This window comes from Chlamydotis macqueenii, chromosome 7 (genome assembly GCF_036417535.1).
Source record: "Chlamydotis macqueenii isolate bChlMac1 chromosome 7, bChlMac1.mat, whole genome shotgun sequence".
NCBI classification, from domain to species: domain Eukaryota; kingdom Metazoa; phylum Chordata; class Aves; order Otidiformes; family Otididae; genus Chlamydotis; species Chlamydotis macqueenii.
Window position 1 is genome coordinate 7,479,235 of NC_141562.1, and position 20,026 is coordinate 7,499,260.

The 20,026-nt window shown below is 42.5% G+C and overlaps 1 protein-coding gene across 1 annotated transcript; it reads right to left on the reverse strand.

Annotated features, from left to right (window-relative positions):
• Window positions 1-7,697: 7,697 nt before the first annotated feature.
• On the reverse strand, window positions 7,698-18,142 carry LRIT1 (leucine rich repeat, Ig-like and transmembrane domains 1). The gene is made up of 4 exons (XM_010123202.2): window positions 18,021-18,142; window positions 14,999-15,465; window positions 11,177-11,482; window positions 7,698-8,683 (listed from the first exon to the last, which is right to left on the reverse strand). Exons 1-4 carry the CDS (start codon window positions 18,140-18,142, stop codon window positions 7,698-7,700), a joined length of 1,881 nt encoding a protein of 626 aa, XP_010121504.1.
• Between the last annotated feature and the right edge of the window lie 1,884 nt (window positions 18,143-20,026).

Here is a 20,026-nt window from a genome sequence, read left to right on the forward strand (position 1 = left end):
GAAAACAGCAGCACAGCTGTAGCCAGCCCGTGGGCTGCTCTGAGAAAGGAATATGAAGTTAATCTCTATTGTACAAACATAACATTTCAGCACTATTTTAAGTTCTCTGGCTTTCCCTAGAAGGCATGTGCTGATAGCTCTTTCAGTCACCTTGAAAAGTGGAATAATTCTAAGAGAAGGGATTTGGAGTAACCAGATTTTTTACGTTTTTTTTTTAATCCAAACCAGCAGTTTTGGGCTATGATTTCCTAGCAGCGCAGCGTTCTCCTGGGGCCATCTAGTGTGCTTGGGCTGCACGACAGCTGGAAAAGGGCTTAACCTGGCTGCCAGTGCCTGTGAAGCTGGGTCACAGATCGAGGTTAGCCTCAACCTACTTAGCCTCTGACCTATGGGACCAGGATAGAAAAATATTTATAGCGTGACAGCTTAGAGCCATCCATGGCTGTCGGGGAATGTGCAATAGCGTACCCACTGTAAGCCTACAGAAGATGTAGGTTTGATTCTGCGGCTTTTAAGTTAGTTAGCAGATGCTTTGATTTCAAGGCAAATCAGCAAAATGAACTGGTCGGGAAATGGCTAGGGACCGTTGCAGTGCTTCATGGTTGCCTCCCGTGTACGAGCAGTGGGCCCCGAGCCATTGGGCTGCCATGGCTGACTATGCCCACCATCTAACCATGTGGGGTTTGGTTTTTTCTTTTAACCCTGAAATGTTCCTTATTTGTCCATGGTGCAGTACTTTTGATATTTCAACAGCTGCCATTTTAGCATGTCAGTAAGCCATGAGTGAAGGAGAATGGCTGCTGGTCTGTAGCACAGCAGATGCAGCAGTTGTAAGTCAGTTCCCCACCTGACAGTGGTGGCTGCTGGGGACACTTCTTGGTGAAGCTGTTGTGGTTGCAGTGAGTGGGGCACCAGCACAGACCCCTAAGCAGAGGCAGACACTCCTGATGCACTTTCAGTGTAGCTCAAGCAACACCCGTCAGCAGGGCTGGCTGGCTAAACAGGGCGTGCTGCAGGAGCAACCCCAGCAGCCACACTGGGAGGGTGGGTCCTTCCTGGTCATCCCTCAGCCACTGAAGCAGAGGGGCTCAGGGACCCCATGCCCACCCTGCCTTGGCATGGGCCTCTGGGAAGACAAACGCCACACTCACCAGTGCCTCTAGTCCTCTTCTGTAGTCTGCCATGGAAAGATTCCCTAATAAAACAACAACATTATTACTTTATAATAGTAATTTAAGATTTTACACTTTAGTATAACGCCTGATATTATTGCTTGGTAGTTACAGCAGGAAACAACATACAACACAGAATATAGCTTGCTTCTGTGTGTGCTGCAGGGACAGGGAGAGACAAGCTTTCAGTAGAGGCAGAAGAAAAAAAAAAAAAACAAACACAATGTTTTGATGGTGTTCAGTGTGATGGGTCACCTTCCATGATGGGAGAAATGCTGAAGCCCACCCAGGACATTGGCTTGTCCAGTCATGCTGGCCAGGTATTCATGAGGTGATGGAGTTGCCCATGACTGCATGGGGGTTCATGAGGGAAATGCGCTGGAACACTACTCACTTTGGGAGCTGTACGTATGCCCCTGGTGAGGCTGCTGGTTCTGGGACAGTTCAGGTGTCTCCAGCATTAGTTAGGTCAGCAGGAAGGATTCACTGCTTCTAAGGCCCAACCTTGCAAAAACCACCTTTGCCCACAGGAAAGGCACCTCCTTTGCCACCTTCACATCCCTCCTTCATGGCCTACAGGAAGGGTCTTAAAGTACATAGCAGCTATATGTCTTTAAAGGAAAAATTTTTCATTTAAAGCATTATTTATTAACAGGTTTATATACAAAGTGAAAACTATTGGTGGTTCCCCCATAAACATCTCTGGGCATAGTACAGGTGCAGAATAATGCCCAGTGTCCTGGGATGCAGCAAGTAAAATTTCACCCAGGCTTCTCTGTTAGAAAGAAATACATTTATTTAAATAAATAAGTTAATTAACAGGGGGAAAAAAAAAAAGAGAGAGAATTGCCCTTGCTTTCTTTCTCCCACATGAGCTCTCCTCCCAGCCCCACCTATCTTTTACAAGGCCAGAAAATGGCCTTTCACAGAGTGGTGTCAGTCAGTACCATGGGCCAACGTTCCAGCTGTTTTCAGGACGATATTTATTTGCTGTTTGAGAGGCTATTTCTCTAAATATTCCCAAACCCTAACTGTACTCCGAAGGTCCAGTATTAACCTGAGAAACTAGTGGTGAATTACTTATTAAAATCAAATGAATTAGTGGGTAAAAGTCTACCCACTCTCTAGGGTAGAGAGAGGAGGGCAAAAGAAAAGAAAGAAAAGGAAAGGGAAAAAAAAAAAAATCCCCCAAACAATATTAGCTGCAGCCATTATGTTTATGTTCCCTACTGGAGTGGGATTTTGTTGCCTTTTTAATTCAGCCCAGTTTATGCCTGTCTGTAAATTTAATGGTCACTTTTGTGACAGCAGATGTCCACTCAGTTCAGCTGCTCTTTAATGTCATGTGGCATCCAGGCCAAAGCCAAAATGCAGAACAAGCTGTCTAAAATGCAAGCTGTCAAAATAAATCTCCATAGAGATGTTGTCTGCTAAGCTATGGGAAGTGGAGTTTATGAGACTGCGTTTATTGCCAAAGCAAACGCCGACAGGACGCCCATTGCATGCCCCCAGCGACGGCCAGGGAGTTGAGCTCCAGCTTGAAACGACAGGCACACACAGCTCTGTAAGAAATCCAGTCCAGGCTGCTGCTTTACAATTGCAGTCCCTCTGCCAGGACTATCGGCGTTAGAAGTCCCTGCTGGGGAGGACACACGAGGTGAAGGCTGCAGCTGGGTATTGCGGATACGGTGCTTGTAACACCAACTGGTACAGGCTTGAAAAAGCAGCTTTGAAAGAAAGAGGAGGGTGACAAGAAAAGAGGTAAATAGGACCTTTCCTTCACAAGCCTTCAACAACATCAGCAGTTTGTACAACTGTACAAAAGCAGGCCTTTCCTCAGTTTTTTTGAGTACCCCAGCAGGGTCCCCTGGGCACCACAGCTCCAGCTCCACCAGAGCAAGTCTCGCAGAAAGCTGGCAAAGCGGCACCACTTGCCCCCTTTCACCCTACGCAGGAAACAAAAGGCTTCATCTCTTGCTCAAGACACGTCAGGGCAGGAGCAGGATCCATCTCCCACGCCGAATCCAGGAGCCAAGGGCTGACACACTCCCATGGGGTGTGACTGCAGCAGCCCCACATCACTGCCAGCAGCCCCCAGCCCTCAGGAAACACTGGCACCGCTCCACGGCACACTGCCACCTCTGAGACGCTCCCGTCCTGCTCTGCGGGGTGTACACACTTACTTCTCACTGGTTTGAAGTTTTACTGGCAATTGCTAAATTCTTTCTTTTTAATTTTGATTAATAGGAAAGTAAAATGTGTAATTCTTCTGCTCTGTTTTGGGAAACAATTTGTGTCTTCTATTCGTGGACTTTAAAGCTGCTGAAGCTCCCACTAAGCCACATACTGTAGCACTGACTATTGATTAAATACGTCCTGGAACTTACCAGACATTCCCAGAACGCTCTGACATTGAAGGACTTTTATGTCAGCTTCTTCAAGAGCTTTTTAACCTTTAGATTTTTATTTTACCATTGGAATACTTTCAAAGTAATTCTTCAATGTCCATTCATTTTTTTAAGAGATCTTGAAAAATGTTTTACTCTCCTTCTTGACATTTTTTGTTTCTTCTTCATTTTTCCCCCCACAATTTATATATATGTAGGTTTGTGCCTTACATTTTTTTAATCATTTAAAGACCTTTTAGTCTATTCTTTCTGGGCACACAGAAATAAATGTGAAAGTGACCACACTTAATGCAATTATAGCCTTCCAACATTTTTAAATCATGTAGTGGAAATAAGGTGTTTGTCAGGCTGAACATTATTTTGCATTTGTAGAATTTTTATGCATAGGTGGCATTAAAAATATTGCAGAGTCAGTATTAGCCTTTGTCGACTCACCAGATAATCTGGAAACTTTTAAAGATGTTTAGAAAAACATGTTTCAAAGCCTAAACATGTTTCTTTACTTTTCTTCTTGCACTTCAACTATTTGCAGTACTCCTTTTTAATTACTTTGGGCACATTATTTCATTTACACTCTGCTCAGTTCCCTCATTTTGATAGCTGCTTCTCTCCAAATCCCTTTAAGAAAAAGAAATAACAAATTTTCAGTACAGTTCAGAGCTATTTGGATTATTTTTTAAAACACTATTACATTCTTTTTGAAATCTTATCCTTAATTTTTCAATTTTACACTAATCTGATTTCCAAAATGAGTATAAAAAGATACTGTGGAAGGAGGAGCTTCTCTTTGTTCTGTATCACATGACGTGCCTGTGGAGGAGTGGCTCATACCGCTCCCCAAAGCGCTCAGCCCAGGCAGCCGGCACAACCTCCTGCCTAATGCGGGTGGACAGTCACTTTATTCCTCAGTATTACTGGAGTGGTCCAACACTCACCTGACAATAAAGCTTAAAATGGTTTAATAGAAAAAGTAGGGAACATCATTGTGCTCCAAGAGGTTCCAAAATTTTGGCTTGACAATGCCAAGATATTTAAAATAGACCCCAAAAAGCAAACAAATGGGTCAAAATCTGACACAAAGAGATTACTAACAGAGGAAACATTTTCAGGGAGAAAGAAAACCAAACTTAACAAAGTTAAAAAAACCCCTAAACATTAAAATGCTACTACTGCAGTAATTCCAAAAGACACTCAGGTATTAATTTCAGTTCTTACAGCACATGTTTGTCTGAGGACTAACTTTAACCAAGTAAGACATTGTTTCCAGGGATGAATATTCTCCTTGCCTGAACTCTGAGCGAGCTCCATTCACATGTCGTATGACCAGACAGGGAAGCTTGCCCGAGCTAGCCCTGCTGAAACTTGGTGCCTAACGCCTCTTTGGTTAAAACAACAACAAAAAATCCAGTGAGGTATTTATCTGCTTCTTTACATGCCTCGCACCACTGAAAATCTGACTCAGAGCCCTGAAAGTAACATTCAGCAGAAAATCAGTTTACTTCATGGTTTGGAATTTCACCTGCAGTTTAGCCTGTACAGGGTTTCTCTTCTGACCGCCACCAGGTGACACAGAGCTTGTACAAGTTTCGCTCTATTGCCGATCTTGTGTGAATCACCAGTGCCGTAGGGAGAGACTTTTGTTTTGGAGCAGCAGCTGAGATGCTAAACTGTAATATCTCACCTATGAGGTAGTGAGAACAGCCATAGGAAATAGAAAAGAAAAATAGTGTTTGTTCTACTTGGGTTCATTATTTATTCAAAGTGCAAAAAATATCCAATAGAGTCTGTAAAACTTAACACATCCACAGTGAATGTCACAGGGTGACCTCTCCATCCTCCCCTCCCCAACAGCACTGGCCCAGCCAGTGCCTTTTCCATTGCCGACTCACAGACCGCGTGTCGGAGCGTGCACCAACCAAGTAGGCGAGAGCTGCTCCTCACCAGGGCTGGATGTGCCAAATTACCCAGCTCGTGCCTCCAGGCAGCTGAAAGGTAAATACCTCTCGGTCCCAGTCAGCTCCTGCAAACCTGACTTACAGGAAAGTCCTTGGGCAGTAGGTCCACGCTGGTCACCACGAGACAGCTTTAGGACAGCCTTGATTCTTCAGGGCTAGCTTATCCATCCAGGGCCATAGTAGGCTGATTTCTGCACAGGGCAGTGATACTGCTGCAGATGTGAGCAGGAATCAGGCTCAATAATACAGCAACCCTTGCAACTCATCCCAAAAACTGCTACTGGAAGAATATTTCTGTTTTACCTTGGAGAGAGACTCTAAAAATCATCCTGGGAAATGCAACTGTATAAATAAGCAATAGGTCTATTAGATACTACATGTTTCACCAAATAACCTGCTGTATTAAAATACATAAATTTGCAAAATGTTATTTGTAAACCTAAAAACCTATACAGTCCAGTGACAGAAGCAGCTTGCATTATTTTGTACAGAGATGGACAAATTCTCCCAATAGAAGTTCCTTATCATTAATGTAAAGAATACAGGGATTCCTATCGGAAACTATGGTAACATATCTCGTTGCTGATATTTATGTTGAGATCAAACGACTTGCTTTTTCCATCAGGCCAAGTAATGACATAACGGAAACCCTTCTGTACAAGCAGGACTTGCAAAACCCACACAGGGCTCCATTCCAACCAGTGAATTTTGTTAACCCCCACTGTATGTACACATCCAGAATGTGAGTGGAGATCCTTGTACTACACTTACAAAGACACACTTCAAAACAATTCAGCAAGCTTTACCAGTTTTCATTTCAACTTGGCTGGATCCCTCCCATTCAACATTTGGCAGAACATATATAATTTTCTTCATGAAGAATATTTATTACAAAGAGAAAAACATAATATACAGTATTACTACATGAGAGATTGGAGTGGAAAATTATACAGCTGGGAAGTGCTTTGTGATGAGCACTCAGATTCAAATTCCAGTGGAGCTGCAGGACGTAAAGAACTGATTCGCTCACCCTGGCTATGAAAAGTACATTTAGGTGAATATTAGACAGCTTTTTTTCAGAGTTCTTGAACTTGTAAAATGTTTGAAACCCAAAAATCCACACTGAGTCTGTGGTGGAAGTATGGCTTACGTGTACGATCTACCAGCGCATCACACACCCCTGCTCCGTGCAGAGCAAGGTTTTTTCGTGACCATGTACATAAGTGCCTGGCTGAGCCAGTTTTGTCAGGAGAGCCAGCAGCAATGACAGGATTGGTCTGGGAGATTTCTGCAGAACTGTCTAAGGAAGGTTTTTCAGTATGAATACAGAGCATTACAACACCACACACAATTTGCAGAGTAGGATACTGTATGATTTCAACTAGCACAGCTGATATAAAATATTCCTAATTACAATACAGCTAGAAAATGCCAGCTAGGCCTGATACTGAAAGACCTGTGCAGTACTGTTGTTCAAGAAAATTTTAAGAATAGCGCTTAGGGCCAAAATGCAATCACAAAACACTCTCTATTATGGATTTTTAGGAGTGGATTGGGTTTTGTCTCTTGATTTCTACCTCCTTTGCACATTCCTCTGAATTCACGTCATAGAGTTGTTATTATGTGGACATACTAGAAAGGGTTGCTGTACATCTGCATTTAGTGAGTTATTAAGGATCAAGCTGCATGTTTCATGCAAACATGGGGGATGTAAAAGGTGAGACTCTCAATCTTCACCTGCATAGGTATTTAGAGTAAAATTACAAAACACTGCCCTGTTTGTCAACCAAAAGAACATCAAAAGAGCTGAGAATAAAATACTTAGCATATTGCAGAGCAGGTACTAAACAACCCCAAGGAGAGTGCGCTCAGAAATGTTGCTTAGTGTCCTCACACTCAGTGTGCACGTGTCATTTTATGAAAATAAAAGTCGTCCAGGAGAAAGAGGCCATTATCACAGAAGCTTTTGACTGGGTACAAAACAGCAAACCCCAAGTGGGATGTTTCTGTAAAGCCTGGGCACCATCTACCCTCTTGCATCCTCCTCCAGAACATGTCAGAGACAGAAGCATTGACAGAGTGACCTGCAGTGCTGGAGCAGAAAGTCATATTTACAGTCACGTGCTTTCCACTTAGCGAGCTGACAATCAGTCTAGTTACTATCAGCAAAAGTACTCATTAGGTTGTCCCTCTGTCTTTGGTATTGCTTCTGAGTCCACGCTGGATCGGGCAGACAGCAGCCTGTTTGACTCATCGGGGGTATGCCTAGTCAAGTATTCTCCTTCCACGCCTTTCGCCTTGGCCCCAGGAGACAGGCTTTCAAAGGTGACATAGGACTCCTGAATTTCCTTGGGTTTCCGCACAAAGCATTTTTTGCAGCGCCTTTTCAGCGCTCCGCAGCAGACCACTAGCGTCAGAGGAACAGCAATGACACAGGCCACGCTGATAACAACCACATTGATGAGCTTCTGGGTCCCTCCTGCACTGGCAACTTCATCTGTGGAAAATATGATGCATTGCTCCTTCTTGGGGATCAGCCCCTTGACGCAAACACACATGATGTATTTGGTCTTTGGCAGTAGGCCATAAATGGTGACCTTGGTCTTCCCTGGCTCCACATTGATACGCCGCATGTCTCTCTCTCCAAAGATGGCATAGAGGACACTGAACACTGTTGTGTTCTTTGCCAGAGGCGCCTTCCAGGCCAGGGTGATACTCTGGTCACTGTCTCCTATCACCCTGACGGACCTCACGATTCTTTCTGGCTCCTGCTGACCTGTAGGTGGGCTCACCAGCAGGTTTCTGGGGTTGCTATCTTGTGCCATATCTGGGAGGAGGAGGCCCTCTGCAGTACCCCCTCCAGCCCCCAGGGTAGGCATGGTGGAGGTGGTGATAACATACCTCGCCACTAGTTTGTCATTGTAGGCAGCTGCCTCCATCCCGCTCGCCTTCCCGCTCCATGCGCCTTTGGCATTAGAGTTGGGGTCATCCGTGCTTTCCGAGTCCGTGATGATGAGTGATATGAACGCCTCTGTTGCCCCCAGAAAATTCTTTGCTTTACAGATGTACTCTCCAGAGTCAAGATAAGAGACCACAGGCAGGCCCAGAATAGACCAGCTCATCCCATCACTGGAAATCTCTTGGTGAACTGCAAGGAAGGAAAAATGTAAAATAAATAGGCAATAATCAATAGAATTAATAACATGTTTTGTAAAATCTTAAGATTCAATCCACCAAATGTCTGCTCGATACAGTAGAATCACAATTTCTTTTTGCCACCAAGAACATTACAAAAGCAAAGTCAAGAGAAAGACATTAAGACTAAAATTAGGCTATGTTTGGATTTACACGGCTTCAGACCAAATATATGTGAAGCATTCGATGCTATTTCCTCCCAGCTGAAAACAAAATAAATGAAATATTTTTTCCCAGTTTGAAAACAAAACAGGAAAGGTTCTTCCATTAAAAAAAAAAAAAAAAAAGTTTAAAAACTCTTATGTAGGTACAACACTTAAAAGAGTGGAAGGAGTGGGTGGTAACGTGACCTAATTTAACATTTGGTGCAGTTCTCTGAGTCACAGAAAATATGAACAGTGGAGATTTTCTTCTAAAAATCATACATGGACTAGAGTCGATGGAGAAAAACAGTTGAAAAATAAAATCCCTTTTACTGCTAAATTAGTGCAGTTTTTTATAGTAGGCCAAACAGAGAGAAGTCTGATCACTTACCACTGAACAATACGTACACAGTTGAGTGTTGAGTTTCTCACTTGGTTTACCAGGAGACTAAAACTATCTTTATTTGACTTTTTCTATTTGTGCAGGGAAAAAAAAAGCTGGGATCATGCAGAAGGGTAAAGCACCTTCTTCATTATTTAACCAGCCTTCTTAGGATGAGCACATACTATCTCTGCCCTTTTCCACTGAAAGGTAAACTGGGGAGATGTCTGGTAAGGTAAGACAGGATACAAACTTCTCCCAAGCCCTTGTGGGGTCAGGATCCAGCCTTGGCAACCAGAGCACATTCCACTGGCAGTGAAATACAACGGTAGCAGAAGTTACTTTTTCAGTTTAATTATTTACTGAACGGGTATATTTATTAAAAAACACAAAGCTACTGGTCTTCCTACGGCACTTCCCCATACGTACAGACTGTGGGCTGTTTCTCACCCCTTTTTATTCAGAACACCAACATTTCAAACAGTCATATTATACCACTGGCACAGAAGCTGTCATTGCTGAGAAATAATGTATATTTTCAGCCAACTTTTTATTGAAAGGTGCTAAAGTCTGACTTAATGGGGCACAAAATACATCATTCTCAGTTGTAGCTCAAAGCAAACTCAACATACGCTTTCAGGAAAGCATTCTGTTTTGGTTTTTTCTTTGTTGTGGCTCTCTTTCAAGTGTAGGAAGGATGTTCGCAGCACGATGGGTAGACTTTATCATTATGAGGAGCAGCTCTGCTACATTCTGCACATCAGGCACAACAGAGCAATGACTTGTGAAGATCCCAAAAAGGATATTTATTACAAGTGGTTCTCCTGCTGTGAAAGAAAAATGCTCTCTCCCCTCTTTCTGTGCACTGAGGAGCCCAGTAACCCTTTGAAGATCAGACCCCATACTTAGCGATCTATCTGCTGGGTTTAGACTCTCTATGAAAGTCAGGGTGAGGCCTGGGAGACAGCATTTAGGGGAAGCTGGAGGGGTGAAGGTTCAGGTCTTGATCTAAAACCTCTAGTGCAAAGAGGTAAGGACTGCCTTGAGTGCAGCAAAAATTTCTTCCCTAATTCCCCACACATTAAAGGATCAACATTGCAATGTGAAGTCCAGTGGTTCTTCTGAATGGAAATAAAAACATGATTGGTCACAGAAACAGTGGTTGGTTGAAGGCATCCCCTACAAGAGAGGTGAGCACGGATGAGCGACCTGGTCAGTGTTTCTCCATAGAGCATTTTCACAAGAGACCTTGTCCATCCATCAGAAATGAACCATTTCTTGGAAGCATTGGCACTAAAGTATTGTATCCTTCAGCAGTTTAGTGGCTTTTTTATCTAATATATTAGTAACGTTGCATGTTTGCAACCATTTCTTTCTTTGCCACAGCAAATTTTAATCTCAGTTGAATTCACATCAGATATCTGCCAGAGATGTTTATTAACTGATTAACAGTAGCTGATCATTAGTCTCAAAGACCTATAAAATAATTCAGCAGGAAGCCTTTTCAGTGACTGAAAAACTAAATAACTAACTTAAAACAGCCTCTTGCTACAGCTGGACATATTTCATTTATTCAGCTCCAACAGATTTGCAGGAAACCCCTTGACTTGTCTAACCACCACCACAGCTGTTACGAAACGAAGCAAAAATAACTTTCTACACATGACAGTATACTTATATATATATATGTGATTTTATAGTCTATAGAAAATCACAATGCAAAAGTGAATCACACAATATTATTACGAATTATAGTGAGTTTTAATTTTGCACCACTTTCTTTTTTTGAGGTCTTTTATCAGTGGGAAGGACCTGTTGTTATAGAAGCTTCCATTTGCTTTCCATTTTGTTTGTAGAAAATAAAGGTGCAGGTCTCCTTCACCCATTTCATGTGTATGAGAAAAGCTTAAAACAAACCCACCTGTGCCGTTCAGTTGAGCACCATCAGCCCTTCTCCAGCTGAGCTCAGGAATGGGCATCCCTGTTGTCCCACATCGCAATAGCACGGTGCTGCCCAGGATGGTCTTTACTTTGGCTACGGATGTATGTACAACGGGGCTTTGACACTTCCTTAGCTCGACTTGGCTGAAGAAGACTCCTGCAAGGCTCCGGGGGGTGAAGCATTTCAGCCTGGGCTCAATGAATGCTATGTTAGGAGACTGGAAATTCAGGAAATGGACCATTTCATACAGACTGCAGTCACATACCCAAGGATTGTCTTGCAAGCCTGTCAAAATAAACCAGAGCACTAAGTCACTCCAACAGCACCTTTTGTTTCAGCGGGACAAACTGTGATGGGCTCCTAATCGGCTCTGGTAAGTACTGCCTGTGCATTTGCAGGGTACGAGGAGGGATGGGGGATGTCCTGACAGCTGCTGTTGGCTGAGGTTGATGGATCCCGTAGTTGCCGGTTAGCAGAAGGGAAAAAATACAGCTTGCTAAGTTATCTCAAAATCTGGAGTTGAAATCATATTCTTTAAGTTCAAAGCAAGATTATTCATAAAATGAAAACATCACTATTTATGCATGTAAAGAAGCAAACCAAGAAGTTATAATAAACACATTTGGTTCCAAGATGGAAAAAATAAGTAGCCATGGGGGACGGTTGGTTTGATTTGGGGTGTGGATTTTTTTGGTATGAAGAGACTATGGAGTCTCTTCCTTAGACAGGCTAGGAAATTCTTCTCACTGGAAATTATTAAAATATTAGATTATCAGACCAACTGTCAGGCCTGCAATAGTGATCCTACTTGACTGTCAGAGTTCTCTTCCAGCCCTGTTATTCTAAGTTTTTTTCATTATTTTAGTAATCAGCTGTTTTTCCTGAAATGCTAATTTACACTTGATAACATGAAAGAACTGTTTTAAGGAGTAAATTGAAGAATATACACGTTATGGTATGTAAAAGCACATAAATAAACAATAACTATATTAAGAATATACACACAGAAAGGAGTATATTGAAGAATACGCTCCTGTTTCAGAGTGCCAGAAACTTTCTCTTTTTCTCTTTTTGCTATCTCAGTGTGCACTTATTGAACTCAAATTCTGAAAAAAATGAGGCATTACGCTATTAAAAATAGACCTGCGAAGATGGTTCTGAAACAGGAAAATCAGTACTAGGGCAATGCAGGAACAGAAGTTGCTGCATTCTGATTAAGTCTGAGTTATCCTACTTATAAATATTCACATTCACCTGTCCCGCGTTTATGTTCTCTAACAGCTCTCGCTACAGAACTGGCACTGGGGATATTTTTAACATCTAACCCCAGGCACCCATATGAAGCCTAAGCCAGGAGCACGGCATCCCAGGCCTCCTGCCTGCCTGAGCTCTGCTCCCTCCAAGGTGGCTTCACCTCCTCTTCTCCACAGGCAGCCCAAGGACACAGCTCAGGCAACTGCCTGAAAATAGAAAGTCCTAATTCTCCCTCAGTTCCTGGCAGGAGGAAACAACAGCTGCCCACGCTATGGTGCTCACTCTCGCTGGCCCCTGGCGCGCTGCAGCGGCAGTCATGCAAGCAGCAGCTTTCCGGCAAGAACCAGGTTTTGACACAAGCACAGAGGAGGCATCACAAGGCTCTGTGAGCATCAAGGGGCTGCTTGAATTTGCTAGAGTCAACAGAAACACAGGGTTGATCAAAAGCTCCTGAGGCCTCAGATAAACTGTTTTAAAGATTCTGCTGAAAAATCTCTTCTAAGGCCATTGCATACCAACCTCCCCGGGCTTGGAAGGGGCGTCAGATTTGGTAGGCCTTGGCAGGAGGACACTTCTTATAAATTAATATATTAAAGTTAAGGGGACTGAATAAAAAGTGAAAGTTCAGCAACTGGCTTGTTGTTTTATGGCATTTTTGCTAGCTGCTTACTTCTGACTTCATGCACTAGATAACAATTTATTCCAGATTCCCTGGCAGGTGCCCCAGCCCCACGTGATGCCACAGCACCCCCAAAGCCCCAGCGAGTCCTTTGCTGCCCTGCACAGCACAGTCCTGTGGGCTCACGCAGGCAATCCTCATGTGGAAAAGCTTGCAGCCTTGGCACAGCCTGTCAGCCAGCAAGTTCCCACTGGAAGTACGTCTTGAAGTGGTCTAACAAGCAAGGGCTCTGAAGAGGAGTCACAGTGATGCACTGTAGACAAAGGAAACGACTGGGCTGACTCTATTATTCATGGATTTATTTTTTTTTATGTCTCCATAAGAGACCTGGTCCCTATGGGTGCCAGCAGGATAGGACCTAGGAGCTGGAGTGTCTATACATTATTGTATTAATCTTAGCATTATACTTAGCATTTTATATTGCATACATTAATTTTTCAGGATCTTGGCACAAGCAAACAGTGCACAGCTGGCTACGTAAACACTCCCGTTGGCCATGAGCATCAAGGCATGATCTGTTCTTCTCAACAAAATACTCTCCTAATCTATATTGAATGGAATAACATTTTTACACGTAACTTGAGTCTAAAAAACAAATAAAGAAAAGAGTATGATCTAGGCAGTGTCCTGTCACACCACAAATGAAATGGGCGAGATGAAACAGCCAGCTTTAGCTTAAAGAACTTGATACTGCATCTGGCTAAACGAGATGACGAAACACCTACTCCTCTCCTAATGCTAACGAAACCTTAAACAATATTGCTAAGGACAATAAAAGTTTTTTTAGGTGGCAATTTGAATCTTTTTAAAGTCTTGTGTCTCTTTCCACTCCAATCCAGTGTTAAAAACTTTAACCCCCCATATTTATCCAGAGAACAAAGAGCAGCTAAAACTTCCCAGAGTGAGAGAAAACTTGCAGTGTCTCTGATGAGATTATCAGCACATGCTGGAACTCACATCCATGGCTGCAGAGGCAGCACGCGCAGATGCACACACCCCGCAGATCACGGTCGGTGAAGCTGGGTCAGCTCATAGCAAGGGAAGACAGCAGATGGCAACAACTCTGAACCATCATCGATGTGCTGTGGATTTGAACCGGTGCTCGATGCTCGATGGCTAAAAGGCTGACTAGTAATCCCTTGAACTAACTAGTAAACATGCTCAAAACCTCATCTGGGGATACTGCAACTCAGAGAATTCTAGACAGTCATCTGTAATATGCCTTCTGACACAAAAATGGACAGCTGCCCCAAAGCCATACTTCCGAGGAGCCCGGAATTGTCATCAAAAAGTGGATTCTTGTAACTTCATACCTGTCCTTGAAGGTAGCACTGCCTTGGTGGTTTTGGGGACACTAGGGTTTAATTCTGTGTGAACAGATAAACAAGGCTCTGGAAAGAGATACACACTGGGACAAACTGGCAGTCCAGATTTTATGCTCAGTGATGGCTTTATTCCTCTTTAATTGGGACATGATAAATATCCATCTTTTTACTTAATGCTGCTTAACATAGATCAATTCCATAGTAATTGTTGTTAGCAAACAGCACATGAATGATGTGGAGCTCTAATGATACTTGTATTTCTGTCAAAAATGGCTATGTCAATAAATAAAAAGGCCTTGAGCAAGAGTCACCAGTTTTGCGTGAACAAAGATTCAAGCAAGTGACAAACCTGATGGTGCAATAAGCCAGGTGTGCGGAGCCTGAGGTGAGTTTGTTAATATGCAAATGAATTTGCACACTTTATATGAGGTATTAAATTAGCAGTGTACTTGCTATGGTAACCACAATGGCTGAAAATGCCGCAATAAGATGTAGAGCTCTTGACATTTGTGCCCCCTGCAAAATGACAGGCACTTCTCTTACCTAGGATGATCTTGGAGTTGTCATTAGGGAAGTAAGGAACAGCCTGGAGGTTGGCCCAGGTGGCAATAAGAGCTTGAGGAAGAGTCATCAGCTTATTGCTAGACAAGTCCAGGTATGTGATATTCTTGACATAACGAGCAGCATCTGGAGGGATTGAGGTAAGTTCGTTGTTGTGTAAATCCAGAAGCCTTAGCTGTGGCATGTCTGCCAGGGTTTCCCAGGGAAATGATATTAAGTCATTCCCGTCCAGCCTCAGCTCCTGCAAGCGACGGAGGCCTTTGAAGGTGATCCCGCTGAGGCTGGCCAAGGAGTTATAGGGCATCCAGAGGTACTCCAGGTTGTGGAGTGTGTGGAAAGCCTCTCCTGGCACTCTGCGCATGGCTGTCTTTTCTATCCGAAGCTTGAACGTATCTACAGGGATGTTCACAGGAGTGAGAGTCATCTCTGGGTCATTACACAGCACAGTCCTGGTGAGAAAACACAAACACAGATGTGACGTTCTTGTACTTTGAAAAGGTTTTGAAACTTTATTTTAATGCAAGACTTTGATCTGCCTGCCTTTCTTTCTTCACAAGCTTTCTTCTTGTCATTTCTTACTTGCTGCTGCTCTCTATATCATCACCATAAGTACATCAACTTGCAGTAATCCATATGTACCTTTTGACTGCGGAGATTGCAGTGTTGTGCCTCTCCTGCAGTGGTGGGAGTCTGAGTCCAGCCCATATAGTGCTCCTGCTTTTTTTTGGTTTTCATTTTTTTTAGAATACTTATGATAAAGAGCAGTGACAACAATTATGCACAACAGAGGGTTCTAGTGCATGTTAAAACAAAAGGATCCGTAAATTGATCAATAAAAGACATATGAAAAGAAGTCTTACTGACGTATGGGATGGCAGGAAGTAATCTAGATTAAACATGGCACAGGATCTTTGGTTTGTGAAATGAGGATAAGAAAGTCAGCTAACGACTCACCGGAAATACACTACAGCAAGCTCGGCTTTACTATGAGATAGTCTGGAAGGTGTGTACAGATGGTCGCAGTCACTGCACCACAGGCATGTACAGTTATGAATGAAAGTGCAGAAAATTAGCTCTTTGGAAAATGCTCTACTAAAAGCAAGGCAGATTTATGCGTCTTAATCATTTCTTCCCATTTCAAATCTCTAGAGGTCAAATCATGAAAACCCTATGCTGTGTTTTCACAACCTTTGTACAAAAAATTGTGACGTTGACTTTTCCAAGATGTGGGATTGTAGATAGCCATGAGGAATAGAGGGAGACAAAATAGGTCTCAGACTGCACTGTCATTTGCCTATCAGCAAGGAGAGAAAGGCAGGTTCTTAACAAAATACAAAGCCACTTTTAACAGGTTAGATAGGCATGTCCTACTCCACATGCTAAACAAGATTCCACAAGAAATGTAATGTGATCAGTCAAGTAACAGTTTCTTATCATACTGCCTGGCTGATAAAGAGAATATTACAAAGCTGCCAAAAACAGATTGGTTCTGGCTGAAAGCAGTTGTTCCTCTACTATCAACAAAAACAAGTAACATCGCTGAACTGCTCATGCAAGTTTCCCAGAATTAAATGTTATTTGAGCCAGCCTACAGTAAATTGTTAATTTAGAATCAAAGCATAGTACATTACTCTCATCCAGCACTTTTATTGTGGCATTAAATCCTGCCCACTCTCAGCTGAAAACTGAGATTTTGAGGAACTGAAAAGTCTATCAAATAAGAAAAATCCAGAAATTCTCTTTCAATAAAACATTTTTTTGTGCGCGTAGGCATGACACAAAATGTCTGACAACAGAGAAGCTACAACAGTAAAACAGTGTGCTGCTCATAGTGTCCCTACACTATGTCAGTGAGCACTAAACATTTAATCTATCAGATAATCTCCTTCTAATAGTGAGAAATATGAATCACAATGCAGAAAAAAAAAGGTGACATTATGCTCATTAAGGGACTAATGGACATTTGCTGTATTATGTATTTTACCAAAACACACTACAGCTTTTTCCAGTCGCTGAGAGGAAATTCCCCTGGGAACGGTGACATTTATGGAGGAATAATTGGCTCTTCTGCTATTGCACTCCCTTTTAACAACTGTAGACTATTTGTGTCTCTAAGATGCTTTTTATTGGGAAAGTTTCTGGTATTACATTTATAGCACCATAAAAAACATGACAAAGTAGGTCTATTTCATGAAGATCCAAAATATAGGGGACAGCCTTTCATTTCAGTACTGTGGTCTTGTCTAGAAAAAAATTGTTCCAAAGGATTTTGCAAATACTCTGTCTCAAAACTTCCTCTACTGTGATCCACACTTTATAAAAATGTAGCCTATATTTCATTAAGTCAGATCATTACTTTGTGATTACCCTTCAGAAAGACTTTTTTATTACAGTCCTCCAGAGAAATGTCTCTACAATGGCGTTGCATTCAAAAATGGGTGTCCTTCTGGTCTTGTCTTCTGTTTTACCTGAAAGTTTCCAGTCTGAGAATTACCTTATTTTATTTTTGTTATTATTCTTCTCTAATTTTTTTTTTGTTCATTCTCCTCTAGAGTCTATCGCTTTGCCTAAAATCTCCAACTGAAGGATATTTTAAGTAAATGGAATTGCAATTTCTTGTACCACAACATAAACCAGATCTAGTTACACTTCAGAAACAAACCAGCAGAGCAGAATAAAGCCTTTTAAAACCAGCATTTTCAGTATAAGGGTAAAAAAAAATAAAATTATGTTTAAATTTTATTCTGTTTTTGCCATTGCACCAGCGGTAATTATGTTGCTTCTGTTCTCACAGAGGAGATGCCCAAACGCTTTCTCTGAAATCAGCTTACTGCGTTTTCAGAAGCTAATCCTCTGCAAATAAAGCTAGAGCGCAAAGCGACTGGAAAAATAATGGACACGAAGACTGAGCGCAATATTTTCTCCTCCAAGCATCCTTACAGAAGAGAAGAAACAAAATCCCCAACACCCACAGAAAGAGCAGCAAGGGAGAGTATCGGCATACCTGGCTTTCGTCCCTTCGCTGAGGCTGTGGAAGGCGCAGCTGCACTGCGATGGGCACGAGCCGCCTGCCCGTGGCAGCCCTCCGAGCGTTAAGCAGCCGAGCAAACTCACCAGGATCCACATGGCTACCTGTGCATGGGAAGGACACCTGGGCACTGGACAACGTGGAGGGTTTTGCTTATTGTTTTATCCATTAACTGGTCACATCTTGTTAACTGCCTTTCGTTTTCAGCCGCGCTGTGATCTTCCAGCCCTCGCTGAGTCCATCAGATAAAAAAGGATAGGCAGGGATTAAGGATGGGGACTTGAGTTATTTTCATGAAGGTGCTTATTGCTTCCTGGAACCGTACTGACAGCGTTTCTTCCCTCAGGGAGCCCCATCGAAACATCCTCCGTGGGCAATCTGTGGCTTGTGTGCAAGAAAAAAACAAACATACTTCTTGAGGACCTGCATCACAGGCAAGGTAATTGTTATCTGACCAGGAATTAGCAATAATTTACTTCCTCACAGTGAATTTGGAATACTTAAAAATAGTTTCTTTTGCTAATGGAACATAAGCCTCCTATATAAGAATACTAAAAATATATAGTAATAGTATTAAAAGGCTTTATTTTCTTTTAAAAACTTCTAGTTTGATCAAGGAATTATTGAACTGTTGGCAGTATGCCTGATATTAATAAGCAATAAATAACCCACTAAACATGCACATATTTCAGTTTATATCAGGGTTAGCTCATGCCTGCAGTACTGAGCACTGTGCTCTGACTTGCTGATACAGCACAGTCCAGATGAGGGACCATTTTTGGGAGAGCCACCGGATACAGGGCCACAGGACAGTGTCAGGAATGCTAAGAAAAGCTCAGCTCTGTCCTAAGGACAGCCCAGGACCCAGTGTCAAACTATTTTTGCCCACTCCCCTTGAAGAGAGTTGTTTCTCATCTATTAGCAAACGCAGCCATAATTGCAAAGCTGGAGACCACTCATGTTTTCAGCAGTCTTCATCTGACTCCAAAGAACACAATACATGTGAGAAAAGTAGAGCCCAAATATGCACAGTTATAAAGCTTAAGAACTGGCTACTTGAGACAAGAGCAGAATACTATTCATACTAGCAAGGACATGTCACGCTTATAAAGACTATTATTTTCTGTTGAGAGTATAAATCACTCACACCACAAATGTGCAACACTCCCTTAAAAGTAAAAAGCTTTGGAGAAACTCATAGATGAGTACTTTCAGCCTGATCAGATTGCTACTCCCCCATTTCCCAGCCATACCACATTTTAGCCTTGGCATAAAAATTGACCCCTGTGTCAGACACAAAAGAGAAAACACAAGTTAAAAGTTAACAAAAATGAGGAGTAACTGAATGGAGCAGAACAGCTAGCGATAAAGCACTAACCAGACACTACTCCTTCAGAGACGCCTTAGGAAAATATTTCGCTTCCAGTTCTGGAGCTCAGGAAAGCCTCAGTGCCCAGCAGCGTCACAGGGGAGAGTCTCAGGTGCCTCACTCCAGTGTAAAACATGGGCAACTGTACTCAAATCCTAGACCCTGTTAACTCAATAGGAACTCTGTCCTCTGCTTCACCCAAAGAAATGGGAGTGCGGGATTGATCAAATGTGGCTGATGGAGGCAGACACCAGCCGGCGCCCTGTTGGCCTTTCAGCACCAGTCACTTCCCAGCTTCCCTTTACCTAAGGTCAGAGAACAAGGGGAAAGGAATTACAACCTTCTGTCCACCTCTTGTAGATAACCATCTAAATTCAGAATCCCCTACGAGAGAACTATAGCTCTGTATCTTTTCAAAAGCCTGGTTGTATCTACAGCTGCCCTTCTGCAAATATGCAAAGAAGAAACAACTCGTATGAACTGCCATAAAGCCAAGGAAGAAATATGAACAATCTAGCCCAACAATTTGGAGGTTAGAAGAAACAATTTTTAAAAACAGACCAAAAAAAAAAAAACCCACCACAGAACCATTCAACATGCAAAGCTTTCACCT

What these genes read in the sequence shown, in the direction of transcription:
- LRIT1 (XM_010123202.2), bottom strand. Translation starts at nt 18,142, where the DNA reads ATGTGGATCCTGGTGAGTTTGCTCGGCTGCTTAACGCTCGGAGGGCTG. An exon ending in CAACTCCAAGATCATCCTAG is followed by an intron (nt 11,483 to 14,998) that starts GTAAGAGAAGTG and finishes TTATTTTGACAG; the next exon opens with GCTTGCAAGACAATCCTTGG. An exon ending in TGCTCAACTGAACGGCACAG is followed by an intron (nt 8,684 to 11,176) that starts GTGGGTTTGTTT and finishes CCTTCCTTGCAG; the next exon opens with TTCACCAAGAGATTTCCAGT.